We start from the raw sequence: 24,415 nt of genomic DNA, 5'->3' as shown, positions 1-24,415 counted from the left end.
AGGAATTGCTGAATTGATAAATGCCTCTCATGGCCCTGGTCCAGCTCAGCTCTGGTTTTCCGTGTGGAATGGTTGGAATGGTGCTGTGGAGCACTTGTTTAATGAGTCTGACAGGTTGGGGGGAGAGTACAATTGCAGCAGAAATGGCAGTAATATCAATTTCTATCTATTAGGCCTGTCAGTATTTGCTGCTTCAGTGGAAATAATTTTTGGGCTGGGCTCTGTCTCCCTGACATGGACAGGTCTGATGCTGGCAGGAATTTGTTCGGGGTGGGCTCCCCACTGTGTGTGGCAGTGTTTCACCTGCAGCCTGGGCAAAACCAGGTGAGAGGGACCTCAGGGAGGCACAGGCCACCCCATTCACAGGCTGGTTTCAGCTAGGCACAAATGAGTTGCTACCAGGGATGCCATAAATCGTCCTTACTCAGAAGGGATAAATCCCTGTGGGAGCAGGAGAAACTCCACCCGAGTACTCACACCTAAGTACAGAGCCTGATTCTTGGTTTGATTTGTGTCTTTTTCTCCTTTTCCTTTAGATGAAGATTGTTCTTACAGGTGCCTAAGTTTCCTTCCAACAGACAAAAAAGAGCAAACACTTATAGGAAAGCAGCCTAATTATGTGGGGTTTTTAAACAGCCAGGAGGAAAGGTAGCTTGAAAACCAAAATATCTTGGAGGCCCCTTGTGCATCTGTAGTATATTTGATAAATTGAGTTTTGCTTCCAGGGCACTCATTCAGCTTCTTCATTAGTATAATGATCCTTGGTCTTCTCTTCCCAAACTTAGTAAATTTTAATAAAAAAATAAGTTTTATGAAGCGTAGCCATTAATAGAGTCAATAAATTTTAAGCTGTGATTACATATCACTTGCAGCCATCCCATCCCTCTCTGCTGTAGATCAAAATATATTCAGCATTCTTAAAATACACTGTCCATTGTCTGTTTGACAAGAATAATCCAGTGTGCTGGTGAGTACCAAGGTGACCTGAAAGATTTTCTAGTACATAATCTCCTCTTATTTTGTATTATGTATGAACTCAGAGACAGAATATCTGCATTATCTTAAATAAACTAGGTAAAATGTATTTCAAAAAGCTTCTTGAGTCAAAAAGTAGCAAATCATTGTATGTATTTCCATATTTGTATAGTTTCATTATATTCTCGTTCTAAGTTACTTTTAAGTCTCTTTCATATTTAAAAAATGAACTACACACCTATCATGCAAAATGTAAAGAAGTATGTTCAACTAGTTCAAATTAGATATACAGTAAAAATACACTTCCAAAGAAATATCATTTCCATTTTTGTTCATGTTTTTAACAGAATTTCAGACTAATACATCAAATGCGGAACTGTACAAGAATGTGAAGAAACATTAGGATCGCAGTAGTAAAAAAATGTACAGCATTCAAAACCAACAAGCTCTAAACAACCAAACAATACCACAGGATTGAAACAGTCATGGGGACAACATAGGTCATTGGAGCCAGAGTGAATCCTAATGCACCTACATAAAGACCCTACATAGAATATTGTCTCTTATTTATATGCAAAATCCCTGATTTGATTAAACCAGACAATTTCTCTAATTGTCTCGTATAGGTTTCAGATAAGATTAACATGAGAGTATTCCCCTTCATGAAGGTCAGGTGTCTGAAAAGGCAATATTGAGAATTGATTTGAAAGGTATTTCCATCCTCATGGATTCAGGTAGTTAAGATACAAGATCACAAATAATAGCAGTACAATTTTAAAGAACCAGTGGAATTGTTCTCTGCTACATTTGCCGTAACACTTCAGATTTCAGGATTCAGTATTTTTAAACTGTTCACAGGTTAATACACAGGGTTTTAATTGTGGGCTGTAACCATTTAACAGTGGACCAAAATTGCCTTTTAAATCAAGAAAAGATCCAGCTTACCATGTAAAAAAAAAATCTCCGAAGTGATTGACAATGAACAAAATGTTACAAACAGCAGAGTGTCCGTGTCAGAACAGCTTTGAAAGGAGATATGTACCTGTTACAGTCCACCAACCAGCACAACATCCTTATCAGACATTTGGATCACGAGGAAAAATGTCCTGGATAAACCTGTAACATTTATAAATTCAACACAAATAATCTTTTTTAATGTCTCATTACTGTGCATAAACTCAACAGACCCTGCCACCCGTGGGTTTGGTGACCAGACCCCAATCCCTCTCACAGATCTCAGCTAGTTCCCATCTTTGAGGACTGTCTTGCTTTGCCCATAGCTCACCTCTGGGGTTTTTTAAGCTGAAGTGTTAAAAAGGTTAATAAATGACCCAATTATGTCAGCTTTTCTGCCCCATAGTCCTCATGCTCTGAAATCTCTCCCTGATCTCAATAGGAATTTGGCTTGCACAAGAATAGCAAATTTGCAGCTCAGAAAGGTGAATAAATGTAGCGTTTTTAAAACCAGAACACTGTTCAGAAAAAGTCCAGCCTACAAAATCATCTTCAATGCCCTGAGAAGGGCAAAGAACACAAATCTTGGCATACATCTTACTGTTTATTTAGAATAATCTTTTAGTAATTCTGATCCAATGGGAATGAGGGATTAGTTTTAGAGAGCTGGCCAGTACAACCCAACATCTGACTGAAAGAACTGATTGGAACAGGTTTGAAAAGGAACAACCATCTGCATCTTATGTACCACTCCAAACCTCTAAACCTACTGGGCAAACAGCATAGTGTAGATTCGTTCTTATACATATTTAAACTTTGCTGAGGTATTTCTTTTATTACAGAAAAGCAATTTTAAAAACAATAGGAAAAAAACTCAAATATGAGTTCTATTCTGCAGAGATTTTTGGGGAGAAGGAATTCAATTGTGTTGAAAGGTCCATAATCATTAAAGGAATAACCACTTTTAGCGTCAATAATATTTTCTTCCTTGGCTTTTTATTCCTTCAAAACATTACAAAAAATGGAAGGCTGTGACTTTATAAAACATAATTTGGCCTCAGCTTTGGCCGCCGATGTTGTAAAATAACCTGAAATACTTCTGCCTTTTTCATAGGGCAAACCTTTCCCAGTGCCCACTTTGGCCGTGGACCAGCTGTGGCCACACAGCTGTGGGACCCCGCTGGCCTCCTCCAGGACATGGGACAAGCCACACCTCGCACAAAGACAAGATTCATGCATGCTGGCCAAAGCCAGGTTTCCTTCATGTGGCAAAATGAACCGTAGTTCTTCTACTTGAGTTTTAACATTATCTGATAACGTCTACCTGCAACTAACATTATTTCTCTACAATGAAGATACCTAGACTGTTGTACAAGCTGGATTTCTCACCCATAAATACTTTGGGAACCAGAGGAATGTGTACATCATATTTAGGGTTTTTCCTAGGCAGACACTGTGTTTGAAGTGCATTTTTCTAACCCTTTTAGATCCAGTCAGCCTACCTCGATCGGGACACTAATGTTAAACGGAACTGCAGCCGTTACCAAGTAGTTTCCATAAGTGGTTTTATTACTGGTTAGATTTTACAAATTCAGGTATTCGAACAGACTTCGACCTTAAAATTCTAAAACAACAAAGCAACCAATGAAAGGCTTAGGACTATTCAAAGTAACAAACTCTTTAACATTTTTTGCCCTGGTCATAAATATACAGAGAGAAAAAGAGAGAAGTGGACATGGAATCCAAAGAATGTAGATAAAACAGTATATAAGGCACATGGCAGTCTTTGAAAATACAGAAGCTTTAGCCAACTTAAATTAATTGCTGTTTCCCTTGCTCAGTCCACAAAACTGTACAGTTACACAAATGTTGTGTTGCAATAGATCTTCCAAGTTATTCTTCAGTCCATACTCCATAATACCAGAACACTACATTTCCTTCTGTTTTTTAGGAGAGATCCTAATTGTGGTTAGTCAGTTGCTCAAAGCCTCTATTAAAATACACTTGGAATTTCAGCTAAGAATAATTTCTTTTTTAAAGAAATTATTAAGAAAGAGTCATCAGAAAAGATTTGTAAGAGTTGTCTGTGAAGGACTTCGAGATTCATGAACCTCAAGACTTCCGGGCACTGATGTCAGGACCGACGTCACAGTTGGCATAGTGGGATTAGTCAAGTCTGTTAAAGTAGTGGGAGTGCTGGATGGACTCATGGAGGCATTGGATATTTCTGAGGCAGGACCTGATGGGGTCCCTGCTTGGAGTGTTGAGTCTGAAGTCTTATCCACCCCTGTGTTTTCTTGACGTAAGAGGTTCCGTCTGAATTTGGCTCGAGCATTTTGAAACCAAACCTGAAACAGTTTAATATAACAGGGCAGCATTTAAAGACCTGCAGTGTTTAAAAATGCAAAAGCATATTCACAAATTCATCAATGCTGGAATCGGGAAAGACGTTTTTTACCGGTAACATATTAGAAAAGTAGTTCTAGCCATGAGAAATGGTGTCTGCTTGCAGAATATTCCTTCTTCCCTGTCCTTCGACCCCTGCAAACAGACTGCCCGGGCCAGGAGTGTGCTGGGCATGGAGGCTGGAGGCTGACTGCACAAGGTGTGTGAAAGGATGCTCAGAAATTTGGCAGCCTGCAGAATCCTGGAGAGCCCTCAATCCCAGCAGCATTGGTCTGGGTGAGGCCAGCACCACACACCTGATGAGCACAAAATCAGGAGTTTCCCCCCTTGTATCTCACGTCATCTCCCACCTAAGTGCTGCTGGCACAGCCCAGGGCACCCTGCCCTCCCACGGGCTCCTGCTGCCCCAGGAGCTCCCTCGCATGCCTGCAGCACTCCCCTCTTTGGAAAGGACTGTCCTTCTTTCTTGCTCCTCTCTTATTCTTTCTCAAATGCTCCAGCTTCCTTTGCCTACGCCTGTTTCCTTTATCAAATGTTTTCAGCACTGTTATAATGTTGGGAAAGGGGCTGGAAAAATATTTACATTACATCAAAAACTGGGATTTCAGTAGCAATGGTAACCGCACAGAATTTTTTTCCCAAGGTTTCTACTTCTTGGATTCTTTGCTTATCTGAGTGAAGGATGGAAGAAGTGAGTGTGTGGGACTCCTGAGGACACAGCAGCCCGTGCAGAGATTCCGCTCCTGGCTCTGGAGGTGTCTGGCCCTGCGGCGGGACGGGCTCCGAGCCGAGCGCCGGGAGCGAGGGAGGGAGGGAGGGAGGGAGGGAGCGCCGCAGGACGGCGGGCGGAGCTGGCGGTGCTCCCGCTGCAGTCCCGGCTGATGCACCTGCCTCCACTGCTTCACCTTTCTCCTGCTTTCTTCACGTCTAGGGATGATCCGGCTCCAAATTCCCCCTATCGAGCACTCTTCCTTCCTTGGAAAGCTTTCTCCCCCAGCCAAAGGTCTTTAATGCGCACACCCTGTCTCTCACACTCTCTCCAGGGAATGCCACAAGGAAATAATCCTGAGGCACAAACTCAAGGGCCGTGCATAAATCACATCCCTACAGGTCCTTCTTTCTGAAAGCTCAGTATTTTAGACCAGTTCGTGTTGCCATTTGCTTTGTTAAAACACCTCATTTAAAGGCTGTTTATCAATTTCATATACAAAAGTTCTCCTAAACCAGCACAGGTAAAAATATTCCCCTGATTTTATCGGAGTCCAGTATAGCAGTGACCCTGCTACAGACCAGTCAAGAAGGGGCAAACCCCAAAGTGATGTTTTTGCCTGACACGTTCCCAAGCAGTGTCCTCTGGTGGGACTGCTCAGAACCCCTCGTGCGCCGGGGCTGTGGGCGAAGCCAAGCACTTTGCTCTGGTCACTTAAACCACAAAGACTCGAGCATCAACTGCTCAGGAACAGCAAAAACAGCAACTGGAACTTTCATAGGACTTTTTACCTTTCAGGTAGAAATCATTTCTATTTGTGCCACAAAATAATTTAGTGGTTGGTTTCTTTAAAATACCTTCTGGCAGCTCTATAAAGGATAACAGCTGTGAAATGGAGTTTGGAGCTGGCTGCTGTCGCTGTGTGTGTTCATGTAGCCATGGCATAATTAAAAGAGAACAGACAAACCAGTTGGCCAGCTGTAGATACACCTAGTTCTGCATAATTTCACATTTATGTTCATTAAAATACCCATATTTCTATATTCAGTAGCCCCAAATATGGGAAACATGACACTCTCCTAAATGTCCAGCTGCTCCTTAACCTTGCCAGGGCAAGAGGCTCTATGGTATTTTTCAGAAAAATGTAGTTTATAAAGTGAGAAAGATTCCTAGTGTTTATGGATTTCCCTTCATCTTCCACTAATATGAATACCTGAGCTCAGCTGCCCTTACCAATGACTACCCATACTGCTTTCAGGAGCTGCACATATAACATGGCATGGCAGAAATAACCACCCAGACACACAGAACTGGAAGAATCCTTCCAGAAGGACTTATCTCACATCAATTACACAATTCCTTCAGGACTGAGGAATAAACAAAATCATTGGGAAGTATTTAGTGGCTTTCTGTCCAACTGTATCAGTACAAGGCTGAGCTATTTCAAATCAAAGGGGAAAATACAGACCCAAACTGCCAGTGAAAAAGGAAAAGCAGCTGCAAGACCCACCACTGCTGCTGCCACACTCCGGTGAGCGGGGCTGGGTGCGTGGAGCCGGGCACTCAGCAGTTAGGCAGAATAATATTTACTGAGGTGAAAAGATTGCACTCCCTCTTCAGTGATCTGTGGAGCAAATTCTTTGTCTCCACCAAGTAAAATAGGAATGAAATAACATCTCCATATGATAAGAGGGTGTTGAAAATAAAGACATGAAGTGTTTTGAGGGATTTGGATACTGAAGTTAATGGGATCATCACCTTAGATAACTTTATTTTCTGGTTTGTAACACCTCCATTGCTGCATCTGTTACATATTAGCTGTGTGAACAGCTTCTGCTAAAAACAAATTTTTAAACCAATTTTGCTCATTCACACAGCTACCTGGAGACATTTAGGTTCTCTGAGTTTCACTGAGTAGTAAGTGGAGAAACAAAACATACAGGATGTAACACCACAAGGCAGACTATGTTCACTCATTGCACACATATTGTGATGACTCTGCTGTAATTAATAACTGCTCAGTCAAGGAGATGTTTAATGAAGGGGGACTCAGGAAGAGCCTGCAGCCTAAAGCAAATCTTCACTAAAGGGCAGCATAGGTCCCCACATGGGACAGAAATATTTTAGGCTTGTTTACTACTGGAAACTGGACCAGCAGAGTTCAAATGCATGCAGGGATTTCTGTAGGATTCTGGTAGTGACTTTACTGGGGACTGATTCAAGAAAAAATAAGGAGTGTACGAGCCACACACTGAAAAATGATGCTTTCTGTTCCTGAAGTGCTCAGGCTGTGGATAATCTTAATCCAGACATCTGGGAGAGAAGAGGTACATACCTACAGCTAACACATCACACCTCCTCAGGGCTATCTACCTTCACCTTCCTTTTCTAAACTCACAGAAAGAAAGATCAGTTCCTCAGAGAGCAGCATTTATGCCAGCTAGGTTAGTTAGCTCACAATTAGCTGGGGCCGTTAATTACTAATGATAGCTTACAATAAAGGGCTTGTGCTCCCCAGCTGTAGTACAAGAGATAAATGAATTAAATTGCAAATGTAAACTTAAATTGGAAGGAAAGAAAATAAAAATAGATGTTAAAAACATAAATAAGTTTGCTATGTTTAGAATGTGGCTACTTTGAGAGAACAGTGTGCATCACAAAGGTGTTGAAGGAAGTGCATTCTGAGAACAGTGTTACATTTCCAGGCCATCCCACCTCTGGACATGTGCAGCTGGTGGCAAATTGTATACAAAGCAAAGACATCAGTCAGGGCTTCCAACTCCAGTATGACAGAGCATTTAGAAAATCCTCAAATTCTCTGCTCCTCTATGAAGTCCCCTCATTACATGACATGTGGGGCTGTCCCTACAGCAAAGGCGCTGCTGCTGTTCCCTAAATCACCAGGAGCTCAGCTCTGTGTGTTTAGGAAGTGCACCTTTCTCCTGAGCTGCTCCCTGCATTTCCTCTCAGAATAAATTCTATGAAATGTGTCCACAGAGCCAGGATCCTTCCCAGCTGAATGGAGATCTGAGAACACAGAAAGTCCCACAGCTCACAAACACCTCCTGGGGAGTGTGGCAGAGTTCTGGCTCCTGGCAGGTGTGCTCCCACACATGCAAACACCTCTGGGATGGGGGACAGGCTGGTGCTAATGGTGCTTGTTTCCATCAATAATGCCAGTGAATCACTTTGTGTTCAATAAGTGACACAGATGGAATGCCAGCCTTTCTGGCTCCAAAGAATTAACAAGTGACACTGTCTCAGTAACCAACATCATGATGAGTTTTCCCAGCAAAGAGCAACCCTAAACTCATATATGTGAACTTTATCTTCACTCACAGGTAGAGATAAACCAACTGGGCAGAAAGGTTCTAAAACATACAAAATACAAGTTTTTGTTCTCATGGCCCAAATTCATTTTCAAACAAAACATCCATGACTAGAGAGTGCTCATAAGAGGCGGGAAAACTCAAGTGATACCAGACAAAGTGTCACTCCATTTTCTAGAATTGCCTCCAAAAGCACCATCCCCAGGGAACAATCCTCACCACCAACTATTGTCTTCTACCACCGCAGCTAAAGGAGTCTGGACATAAATGAGTATTTAACTCTGAAAGTAAAAGAAGTGAAACACGAAATACCAAAATGATAAGAAAACTTTGGTAGAATTGAAAAGTTCTGCAACAAACAAAAGAAGAACCACAAAGCACCTTAAAACTGCAAATTGTGACATGTGTAAGATGAAATTAAGAAGCAGTGAAGCACGGAAGAAACTGAAGTAGGAACAGAAGAGTAAAAGTCCAGTTTTGGAGACAAGGAAATATGTTCTGAATAGGAAGAAACAGAGACAATAACTTGGAAAAAAGATGCAAGGAAAGACCCATTTAGTGAAGAGAGAAGAGAGGGATGGAAATCAAAGTTGGTGTGGAGTGACAAGAAAGAACAGAAAGATAATCGAAAGACACTGCCTAGACAACGATGTGCCATTTTTCAGGTAATTCAGGTGTGAATTGGTATTACCAAAGTCTCTAAATTCTAAGGGTAAAACAGAGGAGAAGGGTCAGTCTAAGGATAGACCCATGCAGTAAATTACTTCAGCCATGTGTGTGGTTTAAGGACAGTTGATGTTCCCTCTGCCAGAGGAACCTGTTCCAGGCTCAGACAATCAAACCCAATGCAGCTGTGAGGACGCAGCCACGAGAAGCCGTTACGTACGGTTTGTTATTTTATGGGGAGCCTACAAAACCTTTGTTCCTTCTTCTGGTAGGTGTTAGCTCTGAAAGCTCCAGGATCCCTCCAGTGAATTCAGTTTTCCTCAGTAGTTGTCTCCTGCCCTCCACTTGCCTGTGACTTGGGAGCTGTCCACGATGCTTCCCAGGATGGGACTTGCAGCCCTACCTGTCTCTAGGAAGATCACAAATCCTTTTTCTACAATTAAGACCCATTTACAACTTTCAGCAATAAATCCTGGAATGCCATGGCTCCTATATGCCCAAGTTTATCTCTAGGTATTTGGGTAAGTGTTCATTAAAATCGACTTCTTGAGTCAGAACTATAAATTAAAAGGCAGCTGAATCAACGAATACTGTTCCCTTTCCTTCCCACAATAGCTCAAATGGAGTGTGTTCCCATGAGCAAGAAAAAGTACTTTTAAAATGCAGTTTCATTTCATTCTAAGTTACTAAGCTATGAGTAAAAGTTTTTGAAAAATTTAATTTACGTCCACTTCAATTATGAACGAAAAGCCCTCCTCCTTGTCTTGATAAAATGAATTCAAACTGTTGATTAATTTCTAACAAAGGTAAGCATTGACATGTTTTCTGAATTTCTAAACTAAAAGCTCTCTATGTACAGTGAGCACACTAACTAAAATAAGTCACTTTTTTTGTACAGCAGCCTGGAAGCTGAAACATGCTACAGATTTAAAGAACTCCAGGAAAACAAGCAGGGCCCCAGACCTCCCCAATTCTCATTAGATTTAGAACCCAAGTGATCTGCTCTGCTTGAAAGAAACTGAAGAGAAATAACTCTTCTCATACTTTCTGGGAATTAACTTAGAGAAGGTACAAATGATTAAGAATATCTTAAAAACCAGCAAAAGCCATGGCTTTTTGAATATAAAATTGATATTTTGATTACTTTGCAAGGCAAAAGACGACTCTTACCTGAAGAACTCTTTTGGTGAGGCCAGTTTTCTGAGCTAGCTGTTTCAAGTCCTTGGCATCAGGGTTGTGGTTAATAGCAAAGTATGACTTCATTGTCCGCAGCTGGTGGTGTTTGAAGGACGTCCTCATGCGCTTTGTTTTCTGATTGCTGGGGTATTGCTGGTCTCTGTCCAGGTGGTCACCATCGTTCTCATTGCAACTCAAAGCTTAAGGCAACAAGAGGAAAAGACCTGTAAATCTCTTGCTCCACAACCAATACTGTTTGCAATTTCCCTGAGTGCAGCAATTAAAATGACACACCACAGCATGTACTGGCACAAGCCCTACCTGTCTTTGCTCCATTTCATGGATTTGTGGAGCAGTTTAGTTTGGAAAAGCCCTCTGAGGTCATTGTGTCCTACCGTTAACACAGCGCGGCCAAGGCCACCACTAACCCGTGTCCCCAAGGGCCACATCCACATGGCTTTGAAATCCCTCCAAGGACAGGGCTTCACCTCTGCTTTTGGGGAAGTTTCCTAATATCCAACCTGACCCTTCCCTGGCACAACTTGAGGCCATTTCCCCTTGTCCTGTCCCAGTTCCCTGGAGCACAGCCAGACCCCCCGGCTGTCCCCCCCTGTCAGGAGCTGTGCAGAGCCACAAGGGCCCCCCTGAGCCTCCTTTTCTCCAGGCTGAGCCCCTTCCCAGCTCCCTCAGCCTCTCCTGGATCTCCAGCCCCTTCCCAGCCCCGTTCCCTTCCCTGGACATGCCCAGCCCCTCAGTGTCTCTCCTGCCAGGAGTGGCCCAGAGCTGCCCCCAGCACTGGAGGTGCCCCAGCAGTGCCAGCGCTGGGGCCAGCACAGCCCGGGGGTCATTGGCCTCTTGCCCACCTGGGCACAGCTGGATCATATTTCTGCACCTTCCAGCCATTCCCTCACAATAACCAGTCTGCAAGGACCCTGGCCTTCCCTTCTGTGGCTCTTAAAATGTCAGCTCTGTTTCCTTTCCCCTCTGCTCCCCCTCCCCAGAACTTTTCCTCCACTTTCTGTGCGAGGACAGGAGCTGTCCTCAGCTCCGTAAAGGGTTTTACTGTACTTGGTATCACCATAAATTGCACTGTAACACACAAAGAGAGCTGCACAATACACTCCAGTTAAATCTCAATGGAACAGACTAGTTAAAATCATAATTATTTCCTCCATCAAACTAAACCCTGTAGCGTACAAGGGAGACCATTAAATGAAACACTATAAAAGAAATAAAGTTAGTGGCTACCAGACAGCAAATTATGACTATAATCTGACTAGCTAAAGAAATAAAGTTAATACAACATATTCACTGGCATGCCAAATGAAAAATCTTTTTAATTATTTATATGTTTATATTTCAATTTTTTTTAAAGTGTTTGCAAATACTAGTTTGAATGATCACTTCTGCCATATCCTTTTGAAATCGAGAATGACACTGTTTGATACACGCACAGAAATCAAGCTCAAGAAGAAGGTCTGTGAGAAAAGAACACTGTAAAAATTATCAAGAAGTATTAAATATTGAATGCCAAGCAAAACAATCTTGTAGAGCAAAAGTAGTTTTTCATTTATTTGTGCATACAGTAAAGCATAGAAACCCCCTTAAAATAACATTAAGAATAGAGCTTAAATCCAATAAAAATTAGGAATATAACTGAAAATTAGCATTGACAAACTGTTGTTAATTAGCTTTTCCTGTCCAAATATCGACAAGTCCCTCTTCCTTTCCTACAAGTTTTATGCTAAAAGCAATGAAAAATTGCGATCTCTGTTCTACACAGCATGAGAAAAATGACCAAAAAAATTCTTTTGAACAGGAATTATTGGTAAACACAGGAACAGGCTTGTTTTCAATTGTCCACTATTGCTGCTTAATTACAACTGAGTACATCTGTATATGTGACTTGAATTCATTGTCCATCAGTGGGTCTCAGCCCTACTGAAAGCACACACATTCTGACAGACTTGTATTAAAAACAGATTTTAAAAGTACACGGATAATAAAATGCACGGATTCCTAAGTAAAGATGCATACAGGTTCCCTAAGCAGGTTTGCAGTAGCTACAGTAGCTGCTTTACAAACTTCAGCCTTTCAAAACCTGCTAAAATGCTGTGGCACAATACAGAGCAAGGCCTGCAAAATTCAGCTCCAAGCCCAAAAGCACGCTTGTTTAGCAGATATGCCCAAAGTGTCCAAAGCCTCAAACTTTTCTGTGTTCCCGTACCCCTATAATTTAAAAAGTAGCTAAAAAAATGGTACTGTATATAGAAATGTGAGTGTCTGTGTGCGTGTGTGCGTGCATGTGCATGCATTTGTATAAATCCTTTCCAGACCTCTGGATTTTGTGCCAAATTTTGGCCATAAGAAGCATTTCTGCTTGTTTTCCTGCAGCATGGAAAACTGCAAGCACCTGAATTTAAAAGGTGTAAGATACTTCGAGGGAGAGAGTAACAATGGAGTAGTAATGGAGCTGTTTGGGATGCAGCCAAATCTTCTTGGGTTTAAGATCTGGGACCTAATTGCCCATCTGGAGTCATGGCATGTGCTCCAGTCTCCTTCATAGCCACAATTCCTGATATAAAGAGCACGGGGCTAAATAACGTAATAATGCTCATAGAAAATTCTGTTATGGAAATGTAAAACCAAATCATGCTTGTTTTTAAAATATACCCAAAAAATTTTAGATATTAGTCATGGAAAAGACCTCTGTGTGTCATCTTGAAGGCTTTTGAACCCTCCAAGAAATAGCAAGACAGACATAGGAGGAAATGCATCAAAATATCTGTCTGAGGTCTGGTTCCTGTTAATATGCAACAAAACAAAGCCTAGGGCTGCAAGGAGCTGGATTTTAATGTGTCCCATAGAGAATGAGATACATTCAGAGTCCAAGGATATAAAACTGATTCTAAACCCTCCCAGAATGGATTGAGGGTGTCAGCTTTTCATCAAGCCCTGATGGCAAAAGGAGCAACTTACTCTGGGAATTTCTCATCATTTTTCCTCATTATCTACTAAGTAAAAATAATATTAAAATGACAATAAACATGTACCATTTGAGAGTGGCAAAATGTCCTTGTCTACGATGGAAGTTGCAGAAGAGATTTTGAAAGTGCCCGAGGGCGTGTGCCGTTCCCTGTCTTGTGCAAGTGGTTTGGCTACTCCCAGGCATCACCCAATATGACATAAATAGTCCTAGCTGGTGCCAATTCCCCTCTTGTATTTGGTTGTGGTGCCTGGCACCATCCTCAACAGGCTATTTTATTCAGTCTAATATTATCTGCATCTCTCACAGAATCTGCAGTGTCCATGGGTGTTGCAGCACAGATACACAGAACAGGCCAAGGGTGTAAGTGGAGATTTTAAGAGCTGAGGAGTTTCTGCAAAAGGCATCAGGGTGTAAAACTAACACTGTACATGCTCCTCACGCAACCCTCTGTTTTTCAGGCACTGTCTTCCCTGTTCTTTTGTGGTGTCCTGTGTATCTCCCAAAGGAATTGCTGAACTATCCATATGTAACATTTCCATTCCATTGCAGTATCTCAGGCTCCTGCTGGGATTTCAGAAATACAATTGGTAGAATTCCAGTCGAATAGAGGAGCCTTAAATTAATGAGTGTTTCACTTCTATTTTTTGATAAAACAAATTCTGAAGCAGTGCCGAGTCTCTTTTTTGACCCTAGAACATTTCTAAGGTCCTGTGCCTTTCCCCAGACCCCACAGCCAAGCCACTGCCCTCCCCACCTCCGCTGGTGCAGCAGTGGCAGCACACACACCCTCAGCCCCATATGGGCCACCTGGTCACAGGATGGTGATGTCCACAGGCAGCATCACTGCATCCCTACATATCAAGAGGAAAACATTTTGTTTTGATATTGGTAACCAAAATACCCTTTGCAGATTAATGCATAACACCTCCCTAAACCCAACAACAGGAGCATAAAGCAGGCTGTGCTGGTGCTTTTTCAACAAAGTGTGTTAGAGGAGGAGAACTTGGGAACATTGCTTCACCCTCAGATCACCAGAGCCACCCATGGCTTGGGACTCGGGGCAAAGTGTGCTCTTAGCAGTTAGTAGGTTGCTAAGGATATGGCACATGAAGATGAGAAAGAGAAATTTCCTTTGGGGGAAATTTTGTTCTTAGTAGCTTGTGCTTGACATGTTAGATTATGCCAAAAGAAAGAAAACTAATCCTGATTCTGAAAGAGTGATGAAACAAGAGACACGTTGTGCGTGCATTATCTCTCAATAGGGGCTCAGGAACATACACCCCTTTCCTTCAGTAATCGGAGTCAAGGGGGTGTTTTAACCTCCTGCTGCCTGGAGAGGGAACTTGTGATTAACTAGACCAGGCAGGGGTGCAGCCTCATTTGCCGTTTGGTTCGGAGCGTGTAGAGGACTTTGTGGTACCCTTATCCTCAAAGGGGACAGAAGTGAGACAGAGCCCTCAGAGTGGTACTTGGGACAGGAACAGACATAGTCTTTCTCTTTGGAGGAAGGAGAAGACACATAGAGAAGGCAGATTCCTGAAATTCTCACCACAGGCATTAAAAGGGGTGAAGCTGCGGCACCGGGAGCAGGCAAGGCACCCCTGGCTGCTTCTGAGGTGCCTGGCAGCGCTAAAAGGAGCGTGTCTCTGCCAAGCCACGGAGCAACAGACACAACAGCGCTGCCTCAACCTTGACATTTCAAGAAGCGTTTCTGAGGAGATAAAGCTAGTGAGTCCTAAGGAGCCCAGGCCGAGCATCACAAGGCCAGGACGGAGAGCCCGATTAGAAGCCCTCTTCCTCCGGCCTTCCCCGGGCGCCTCGGACAAAGGGGCTGCGCGTCCCGGCGCCCCCCGGGGCCGCCTGAGGCCCGGGCCCCGCGGCCGCGGTGGCCCCCGGGGGGAGCGCGGCCGGGCCGGGGCTGCGGGGCGGGAGAACAAAGGGGCCGGGAGGGGCGGCCGGGCCGGGCCCCGCGGGAGGAACCGCCGCCAGGGTTTTTCCCCTCAATTAAGCCAGCTGAATGGCGCTGAATGGCCGGTGCGAGTGCGCGGTCAGTCCCCGAGCGGCGCGATTAACCCGGGCGGCCCCGGCCGAGCCGGGCTCCGCGCTGCCCGCCCCGCCGGGGGAAGGGGCTGGCGGCGGGGCTGCAGCGGGCTCCGCTCCCCGGGCCCGCCCAGGGACCCCGGCCCCGCCGCCGCCCGCGGAGCGCTCCCGGGGCCCCGCTCGCCCTTCGGGGCGGGAGCGGTGCCCGCGCCCTGCCCCGGCCCCGACCCCAGCCCCAGCCCCTGCGCCTGCCCCGGCCCCGACCCCAGCCCCAGCTCCCTGGGGAGGGGCCAGATGCGCCCGGGGACCCGAAAGGTGACCACAGCCGGGGAGGAGGGAGAGAAGGGGGAGAAGCAAGAAGAGGGGGCTAAAGGGGTAAACCCTAATTTTTCCTAGGAAATCTCTGCAAGACATCCGATTTTAATCCGCGATTCCCGTCTGCTCGCTCTGTCACAGGAGTCACAGGGAAGCTTCTTGAGAGCTTTTAGTCCCAAGGGAAACGAGGAGGAAAGAGGGATTCGCTCTTCAAAACTTTCCGGGCTTTTCTCATTTTTGTCAGGAAAAAAAGCCCCAAACCACTTTTGACACAGCCACTTGAGAGGGTCAGCTCCAGGCGGCACCGGCGCTGCCCCGAGCCCTGCCGGGAGCTGGGTCGGCGCCTCCGCAGCCTCCCCTCCCCCGGCAAAAAGGCGCCCTCAGCCCCAGTCCCCATCCGCCAGCTCGTCTATCCCGCCTGGATATTCCGTCACCCTCTCAGCGAAGCACGAGGCATCTTCCTGCTAGCAAAGGAAGGAAGTGTTTCTTAATATCTTGGCTGTTTGTACAGATTATGGGTATTTTATCAGCCCGTCGTGCCCCAAGTTTGCGCAATACATCTGTCATTTTCCAGGATATTTTAGTGTCTTAAAGCCAGACTAGATACAAATGAATAAAACATAGCAGACTGTGGGAGGTTTGGGGTCTAATTCACAAAGGGAGTATTCAGAATTCTTTACAGGTGCTTCTGTGTTCAGCAAGCTTTCAGCCATTGATTTACTGACCTAAAAAACCCATCAAACTCCATTCCAACAAGTGAAGGAGGAAATTATGATCACAGGAACACACTTAAAAAAAAAAAAAGAGAGAGAAAAGAAAAGAAAGAAAAAGAAGTCTTTTTGAAGTTTCAGCATCCTTCTAAGCTATTTTCCACTTGTCAGGCTCTATCCACATCTAAACCCATCATCCCCCTACAAACGGAGTCTCGTTTAAGTAGAAAAAGAAAAGAAAAAAAGTCAGTCTAATTCGTGGTGCAGATGAATATTTGCTGCAATTTACAAAATTATTTCAGTCTCGACTCGGCCAAGTTTATGGGTCCCCCTTTTCCCATCACCTCTGGGTGTAGATTTATTTACACAAAGTATTCTACACAAATCACCAGGAACAGATCCCTTCAGAGAACAACGTTGTGCACTTGTAGCGCATTTCTGAGAAGGAAATTACAAGTTCCACTAAAAACAAAAAAAGAAACTAACACATTTTTAGATGGTTTATCTTTTAAAGGCACAAAATCCAAGGCTTTGCAATAATTTACTCGTTTGTGGAATTTTACATCAACGAGCAACCCAGTCTGATTTCCAAGATCAATGGCACTTATTACCGCATAAATTAGTCGATTATAGGTCTAGTAAACAGTTAAGTAGATAAATAGCTTAAGCGAAGAAGCCAAGGGTTACTCAAAGAAGATCTCTAAAGTTTCAGTTGCACGCTCTAAACAACGACTTAAAGTCGGGCGGCAATTATTTTGTAAACGAATTTTTCAAAATGCAGTTAAAGGCGGTTTATTTAGGAAGTCAGGGAGCAGTGAGACTTTCTCGGGCTGTGCTGCCCTCCAGGACAGATGCCGCTGATTCGGTTTACAGGTCCTTTGAATCTGAACATCTGCCCTGCACAGGGAGACAGCGGAAGGACAATTAAAAGCTAATCCCTCCAAAAAGGAGACGTTTTTTAACAGGAAAAATGTGTGTTTTATGCATGTTTTAAAGCTGAACTGTTACTCACGAGAACACTACATCCACCTTTCATCAACCTTCACCACTGGGACTACTACTGCTTTTTGCACTACTTCCAAATTATTCAGCAATTAGTTCAACCAATAATAGCTGGGAAATTCGTTCCCGAGGTGCGTTTGGCGGTTAGAGATGCGCCTTTTCTCCCTGCCGTTTTCAGCGCAAACCACCCCATTTCGTCGCTATTGTCACTCCCTTCGGGCGCAAAACACCCGCAGCCCCCCGGTCCCGAGCTGCCTCCCCCGGCCCGAATCCCGAGCTCCTCGCCACCCCTGCACTACTCGGCGTCCCCCCGCGCCTTCCTCCCCCCGTTCCTCCTCCTCCTCCCCGCGCAGGCGGAGCGGCGGCCGCCCGGCACAGCCCGCAGCTGTCGGGGCGCGCAGAGACGCGGCTCGAAACAAACCGCAGCAAACTCGGCCTTTACCGAACGCCCTCTCCGGGAAAGAACATTAAAGGCAGATCTGTGCCCTACGGGACACGTCCGAAGCAGGTAGGTTAAAAGAGAAAACAGCCTGAAACAGTTTGGGACGAGCGGAGAAGCACAGAGGGCACCGAGGCACAGAACGACGCAGGGGAACGAGTTCGGCGCCCAGGGCCTGGCGAGACGGCCCGAGCGCCCGGCTCGGGAAACGCCGGCCTAGGGGAAACCCTCCTCCGCCTCCAAGTCCTCGAATAAAACCAACATCTAAGAATTTTGTTTTGTCCAAGCATTTTTTTTTTACCGTTGCATACAAGCAGCAGCGCAGGAAGCCCCCGGGATGGCAGCCGTTCCGGTGGCAGCCGCACGGAGAAATGGAGCGAGGGGCAGAGGGGAGCGGGGATGGGGGGGAGGGAGGTAGGAATTCCTTTGCCTGTACAATTACAGTGCTGTGGCGGTGGGGAGGTTAAACGAGGAAACACGTCGGAAAGTTTGCTGCTGGATCCAGAGAGCCCCAGCTGCTGCCAGGCTCGCTCCCGTTCCCCCTGCCGCTGGGCTCGGTTCAGGGGCAGGGGCTGCAGAGGGGATGCTGCGAGTTTCCCGACTCTTCTCCGAGTCACGTCTCATGAACAAAACTCCAGCGGAACTTGCCCCCGTGTGAGCAGGCTCTGTGCTGCCCGCAGACACCTGCTGCCCGCGGCCCCTGGCCGGGCACAGCCAGCCCTGCAGCCCCGACCGCCCCCCCTCCAGCCCTTGGGAAACGGCCACTTCCTCTCTCTCTTTCCTTCCAAAGCTTTGGGGTGCAAGAGCTCAGGACAATTCACCCGTCAGCAGCTTTAGAGTGTAGCCACCAAAGAAAATTCACGGGCCTCTGAAGTGCTAACTTAAAATCTCTGGTTTCCAGATTTTATTTCAGGCTGCACTCCCCCTTCTCCCCCCACCCCCCTTAACCAGATGACCTTGCTTCAAAACATTTTATTTCCAGCTGAAGTGAAAAATGCTAACATATTAGCTTCTGTAATTGCAGTTTGACAGCACTTGATCTCAATAATTATGCTGCAGCTAAACTATTATTAACAGTTTAAGCTAAAATAAACGGAAATCCCCCTTTGGAAGTGAACAGAAACAGACCATTTGAACTGTTCTGGGGGGAAGGGTCTCTTACCTGCATTGTAGGCTGCCAGATCTGCTCCAGGCCCCGGGCTTTTTCTCTTCCTGGGTCTCCCCTTCTGGACAGTCCCCACGCCATTGTAATAAGGCAGTCCCAAAGTGTTGGCAGAGCCCGCTCCCAAAGCCGGGCCCTTCCCAGCGGCTACATCCGAGTGATTGAAATGCACCTGGTACTCCCCCTGGATGAGAGTCTCGAAATGGAGGCGGCAGTACACCAGATTGTCCTTCATGCCAAAGTGATCGCCAGTGGTCAGCATCTTGTTGCAAGTGGTGCAAGTGAAGCAATTTAAGTGATATACCAAATCCCTGGCCCTCATGACCATCTCGGAGGCTGAAATCCCCAGGTGACATCTCGCACATCTCTGCACCGAAAACCTCCTGCAAAACAGAAAGGCCAGAGGAGACGGTGAGAGCCGCATTCCCCCCCACCCTGTCCTTCGTCGGTTCTGCCCGGAGGGCGGCAAAGGGCCGCGAGCCCCGGAGTGGCCACCTCGGCCGGGGCAGCGGCAGAAAGCCGGGACGTTTGTGGAGCCCAGCCGGGCGGGCATCCCGGGACGGCAGCTCGGGGAGTCTCCGTCCCGTTTCCCACCTCGCAGTGCATCTCCCGTCCCAACAGACCCCACCAGGAAAAGGCACCGACCCCCGGGCCGCGAATGCGCCCGCAGCCCCGGGCCGCAGGAGGCACGGCCGGCGGGCGAGGAGCGGCCCCGCTGCGGGCCCGGGTCCCCCACCCAGCACAGGAGGCCGAGAGGGCACGCCTGGTGAAGGCCCCGGTAGCCAAAGCAGGCTGGGGGGAAGCTGTGCCCGGGCCGTGCCCCCCTCTCGGCAACACGGGACTCATCCTCACCACCGGTCTCCCTCCCCAGGGAGAGGTTGTAGGAGCTCGCAGCCTGCCCCACGCCTGCCCACGGATCCCCTCCGCAGTCTCGTCAGGACGGGGTCTGCTCAGCGGGGGGAGCGGCGGGCAGGGTCCCCGTCCCCGGCTGGCGGCCGAGGGCAGGCTGTACCTGTAATAGTCCTCCTTGCAGTAGATGCTGCCGTCCTTGCTGAAGCAGGTGAGCTCGGACTCCAGGTTGAGTTTACATTCACAGCACTTCAGGCAGCGCATGTGCCACTGTTTGTCCACAGCCAGGAGGTAATAACGGTCGGAGATTTTACCCCCGCAGCCGGCGCACAGGGCAGCCCTGTCACTGCTGATGGAAGGCATGGTCTGCTGGGGGAAAACAATTACAGACCGTTAGCGAGAAGGAGAAACTCTTGAGCACGGCTGGGCTCCCCCCTCCCCCTGCCCGGCCGGGGCCGAGCTGCTGCTCCCCTGGCAGAGGAGCGGGGGCTGCGAGCCGGCCACCCCGCCCGGCCCCCGCGCCCGGTCCCCAGGGTCCCGCCGCATCCCACCTTCCCGGGAGGTGGCGGGAAAGCGGGCGAAACAAACAGAAAACCACCCTGTCTTTTAGGGGAGGCGTCCATACCAGACCCAGAACATTTTTTTTCTGGTAGATTTTCCAGTCTCAAACCAAGAAAAGACGCTGTTCAAAAACTGGCGCAATAATAATAGAGTAGGGCAAATCACAGATAGTTCATTTTAAAATTTAGAATTACGGATATACTGAGAGTGTCTGCATAGTTAATGCTGTGTGAGTGCGTGTATGTGGAGCGTGTCTGTGTGTGTATTTTCCTAGCTATAAAATTCCAAATGAATTACGATCAAACCCCCAGTAGTCACAGTGCTGCAGACACAGCTCTCTGCAAGCTGGTTCCAAACAACACGGATCGCGATCTGCTGTGACCCAAAGCGCTAAAGGGATCAGTAAATAAAGCTGCGGAGTAGATGAGCGTTACTAAATCCGAGGTGCAGAATGTTTAATCAGGAAAACGAAATAGTCGGAAACATGCAGGAATGAGAGCGGGTTAAAACCAAGAGAGCACATTAGATTATGCTAGGATAAACTTGGAAGCAATAAAACTAAATATAAGCCCTATATAATTTAATAGTTTAGTGTCAAATCACAATCCAATCGAAACCCTCAAAAAAACCCAAATTCATGCATATCCTGTCAACTTCTACCGAGCAAGAAAGAGGGACAAATATCGGAACCGTTTAAGCATGCTTATTTATTTCAGCAGGCACTTTAAACCAGCATTCGGGAGAGGAGGCTCGGGTGGAGCAGCGTCGGGGGCAGACCTTGCAATATGCTGCTTTCCACTTCGGTCCCAACTTACTCTTAGCCGCTTTGCACAAAACCCCACGGCAGATCTGTTCTTGTGCACGAGAACCCGAAACATTTCCTTACAGCTGTGCCCAACACGCAGCTTGTTTTGGTTCGGGGCGGGAGAGAAGTTGTTTGTTTGCTTTTACCTCCTCTAAAGCCTTAAATCCTCGCGCACAGCAAAAGCAAAGACAGCTAATCGGAGGAAATCGAAAGGAGCCGAGGCTGATTTTCCAGAGCATGCCAAGCCCATTGCTTTCATCCTGTGCTTGCGGGGATCACAAAACCCCATCTCTATATGAGCGCTCCCGTTCGCACCGCATCATTCCCACTAGGAGAACTCCACACAAATAAAACCCAGGCACTCCACTGGTGTTAGTCACAGGAACCCACCGGCAGCTTGTTTCTTTAAGGCATTAACTGAACTCCGAGTAGGGATCGTTTTATAACCAAAGTAGTTTCTTGTAAATCCACTTTAAATGAAATAACGATTTTTTCTACTTTGCTCTTCCAGTAACAAAAATATTCTGCGGTCTAGAAATGGTATTCAAGGATCCAGTATTCCAACCCACTATTTGTTACACATGTGTATCCATATAGATTATATACAGTTATATAAAACTATCACACCGCAATATTTATTTCAGCAAAGATCATTGGATGTTGTGTAACTGTAAGGAGAAATATTAACTTTTTAAAAGAAAACAAAAACCGTTTAGATTAGAAATTGCATCCCACCCTTCTAGTACAAAGGCCGTTCTCCAGCCAGTGTTTCAAGATTAAATAGTCTCACTGTCATCTTTAAGCAAATTTCATATAACATTACAAGAAAGAACAAATACTGATGAAGTTTGAAAACCTGAGAATGGATCTTCCTTGCATACTCCTGTATCAGTTTATGAGACAGCATTTAACCAACGTATGAGATAATTTCACTCCAGAATTGTAATTTCTTTTTAAAAAAATAGTATACATAAATTGTTAAATCACTTAAGACACTTCGAAAATTTCTTCCACTTCGGCAGCTTAACACCAGTTAGACGGATGCATCTTTTTATTATCTAAATGTATTAATATACAAGGTCTATGCATCAGCAGACAAGATGAAATGTGGTAAAGTTATAAAAATTCCCATCCACCCGTCTCCCTGAGACATATCTTCTAGTTCTGTTTGCCATGTTTACAAACTCACATATTAAAATAATTTTTAAAATCCCATGACTTAAAGACACTCATGTTTGGTTTTTTTCTTCTTAAATAAATGCTATAAAGACTATCTCCATGAAGGCATCCTACCTGAAAAATAACACAGAATTGGATTCTTGGGTGTTTGTGTTTCCATTCTGCAGACAAAAAAATTTGCTGTGCCAAAATGTTACCGGTATAAAACCACACTTTGGCTCTTCCTAAAAACTTTGGAAGGCTGGACAGGCTGGGGGAAGGGAAGGAGTTCTTGGACGCTACCAAAAGGCTGGTCTATCTGTTTGCTCACAAGAGCAGTACCGTTCATTTCACCCAAGCGTTACTATTACTATGCATATTATTAATAATTAACAGTTTCATGCCTTTCCCCACGGTTTCATTTAATCTTTTGGGGTGCCTTTACGCTTAATTTTCTTCTGATTTAGTATTTTGCATATGCTTCCCCCCAGTCTGTTATTTTAGGGGAAAAGCTGTATCTGTGATGGGTTTGGCATGTTTAGGGGGGTGCATGACTCTCCCATTCCTTCGGCTCCTACCGTTTCCGTCTCTCCCCTGTCTATAGCCGAGCTGATGGCCGGTGCTTCGCTTTTGGTTCTCCGATCCATCTCGTCGATGACCCCGTGCATCTCCGAGCCGGAAAGACTGTGGAAAAGCATCGCTGAGGAAGCAGAGGAGGAGGGCCCGAGTTGCTGCTGCTGCTGACAGTTGTCGGGGTCCCTGCAGGAGCCCAGAACTTGCATTAACCGGAGCCCTCCCCCATGCATCTAGCACGGCCGCCCCGTCTCTCCTTGGGCACCGGGTTTTTCCCCAGCAGGGCTCTCCGGAGCGCGGCGCAGGCACTGATCCGAGGTTTCAAGGGATGGGGTGCAGAAAAGGCGGGCGAAGGGGATGAGGGAGAGGGGATAACTGGTGGTGTAAGCTTCGGGGCTTGAATCTAGTCTGTTGCGCGGCCCCGGCACATCTCTCTAGGAGGCTTCTTCAGTGCAGGGCTCATTGCCCCAGGTGCAGTCCCAGGCTTTATGCTCTGGCCCAGCTGGCAGAAGGCTGGGCAGGCTTACGGTTGGGAGGGATTAATAAATAGTAGAAATATAAAAAAAAAATTAAACCATCTTCGGTGAGAAATAAATAAGAATTTGAAAAAAAAGATTACGACAAGCCCCTTACATCGTACTGTGCGAAATTTAGAGGAGGAAAGCAAGGGAGAGGGAGGCTGCAGCAGGCGGAGAGCAGGCTGGTGCTGCAGGAGGCTGGGGCGGATGCCCACCGTACGCACTCACAGTCCAGAGGGCTGGCAGCGGCGGCAGCTCAGGGGCAAAGTTTGCTCCTTCCCCCGCTCCTCCCCCAGCCCGCTGGAGCTCATTGGGAAAAGAAAAAGCCAAGGGGAAGGAGGAAGAGTTGGACGGGCACCAGATGGGACGGGCACTCGCGGCCCCCCTCTGTCCTTAAAGCGGCGCGGCCCGCGGGGCCCGGGGCGGGAGCGCAGCCGGAGCCGGAGCCGCCGCGGAGCTGCGAGCGGCGCGTCTGCAGCGCGGGCACCGCGCGGGGCTCCGCGCCTTTTCTACAGCCCCTCTGACATCATGTCCTGCCCCGCCGCCATTGGCTGCGCCGCGCCCGGGCCGCCGGCATGTGCTCGGGGCCGGGCGGTGTCCCCGCGCGGTCCCCGCGCTGTCCCCGCGCTGTCCCGGCCGCCCGCGCACCGCCAGCGCCGCCGCGTCCCGCTCGCTCCGCGGCCTCGGGAGCGGCCCGGCCCCGCGCGGACGTTGGCGTTTGTCGCCCGGTGACCGTCGGCGACGCGTCGGGCCATGGCGCGCCGAAGAGGCTGCGGGGCACAACTTCTCCAGCGCGCGGGAAGGAGGCGTTCTAGAGTATGTTTCACGATACCCCAAACATTTACGACCAGTTGAATGCACCCAATAACTCTTCGTTATGAAAAAAATTCACTGTTAGAATATAATAACTTGAGTCACTCCAGTTTGTGGAGCCTTCCACAAACCAAGGCCTCTTGCATCTCTCATTCCCAGGCAGACTGTAAGAAAACCAGGCCGGGAAGGTCTCTGAACTTGAGGAAAAGCTTCAGAAACCCTCCAGGAAAAACAAAGAGTGCACAGGGAGACTGTTTATGGTGTCT

The 24,415-nt window shown here is 46.8% G+C and overlaps 1 protein-coding gene across 1 annotated transcript; it reads right to left on the bottom strand.

Annotated features, from left to right (window-relative positions):
• Positions 1-3,989: 3,989 nt before the first annotated feature.
• On the bottom strand, positions 3,990-23,051 carry LHX2 (LIM homeobox 2; the record flags this gene model as incomplete). The annotated part of the gene is made up of 5 exons (XM_084219700.1): positions 3,990-4,277; positions 10,210-10,415; positions 18,873-19,255; positions 19,885-20,087; positions 22,824-23,051. The coding sequence occupies 5 exons, from the start codon at positions 23,049-23,051 to the stop codon at positions 3,990-3,992; spliced, it is 1,308 nt and encodes a 435-aa protein (XP_084075826.1).
• Positions 23,052-24,415: the final 1,364 nt, after the last annotated feature.

The sequence above is a fragment of the Fringilla coelebs genome, assembly GCF_963513975.1.
Source record: "Fringilla coelebs genome assembly, chromosome: 21".
NCBI lineage: Eukaryota > Metazoa > Chordata > Aves > Passeriformes > Fringillidae > Fringilla > Fringilla coelebs.
Note: the sequence above shows the minus strand (reverse complement) of the source record. Positions and strands in the feature narration are given on the sequence as shown.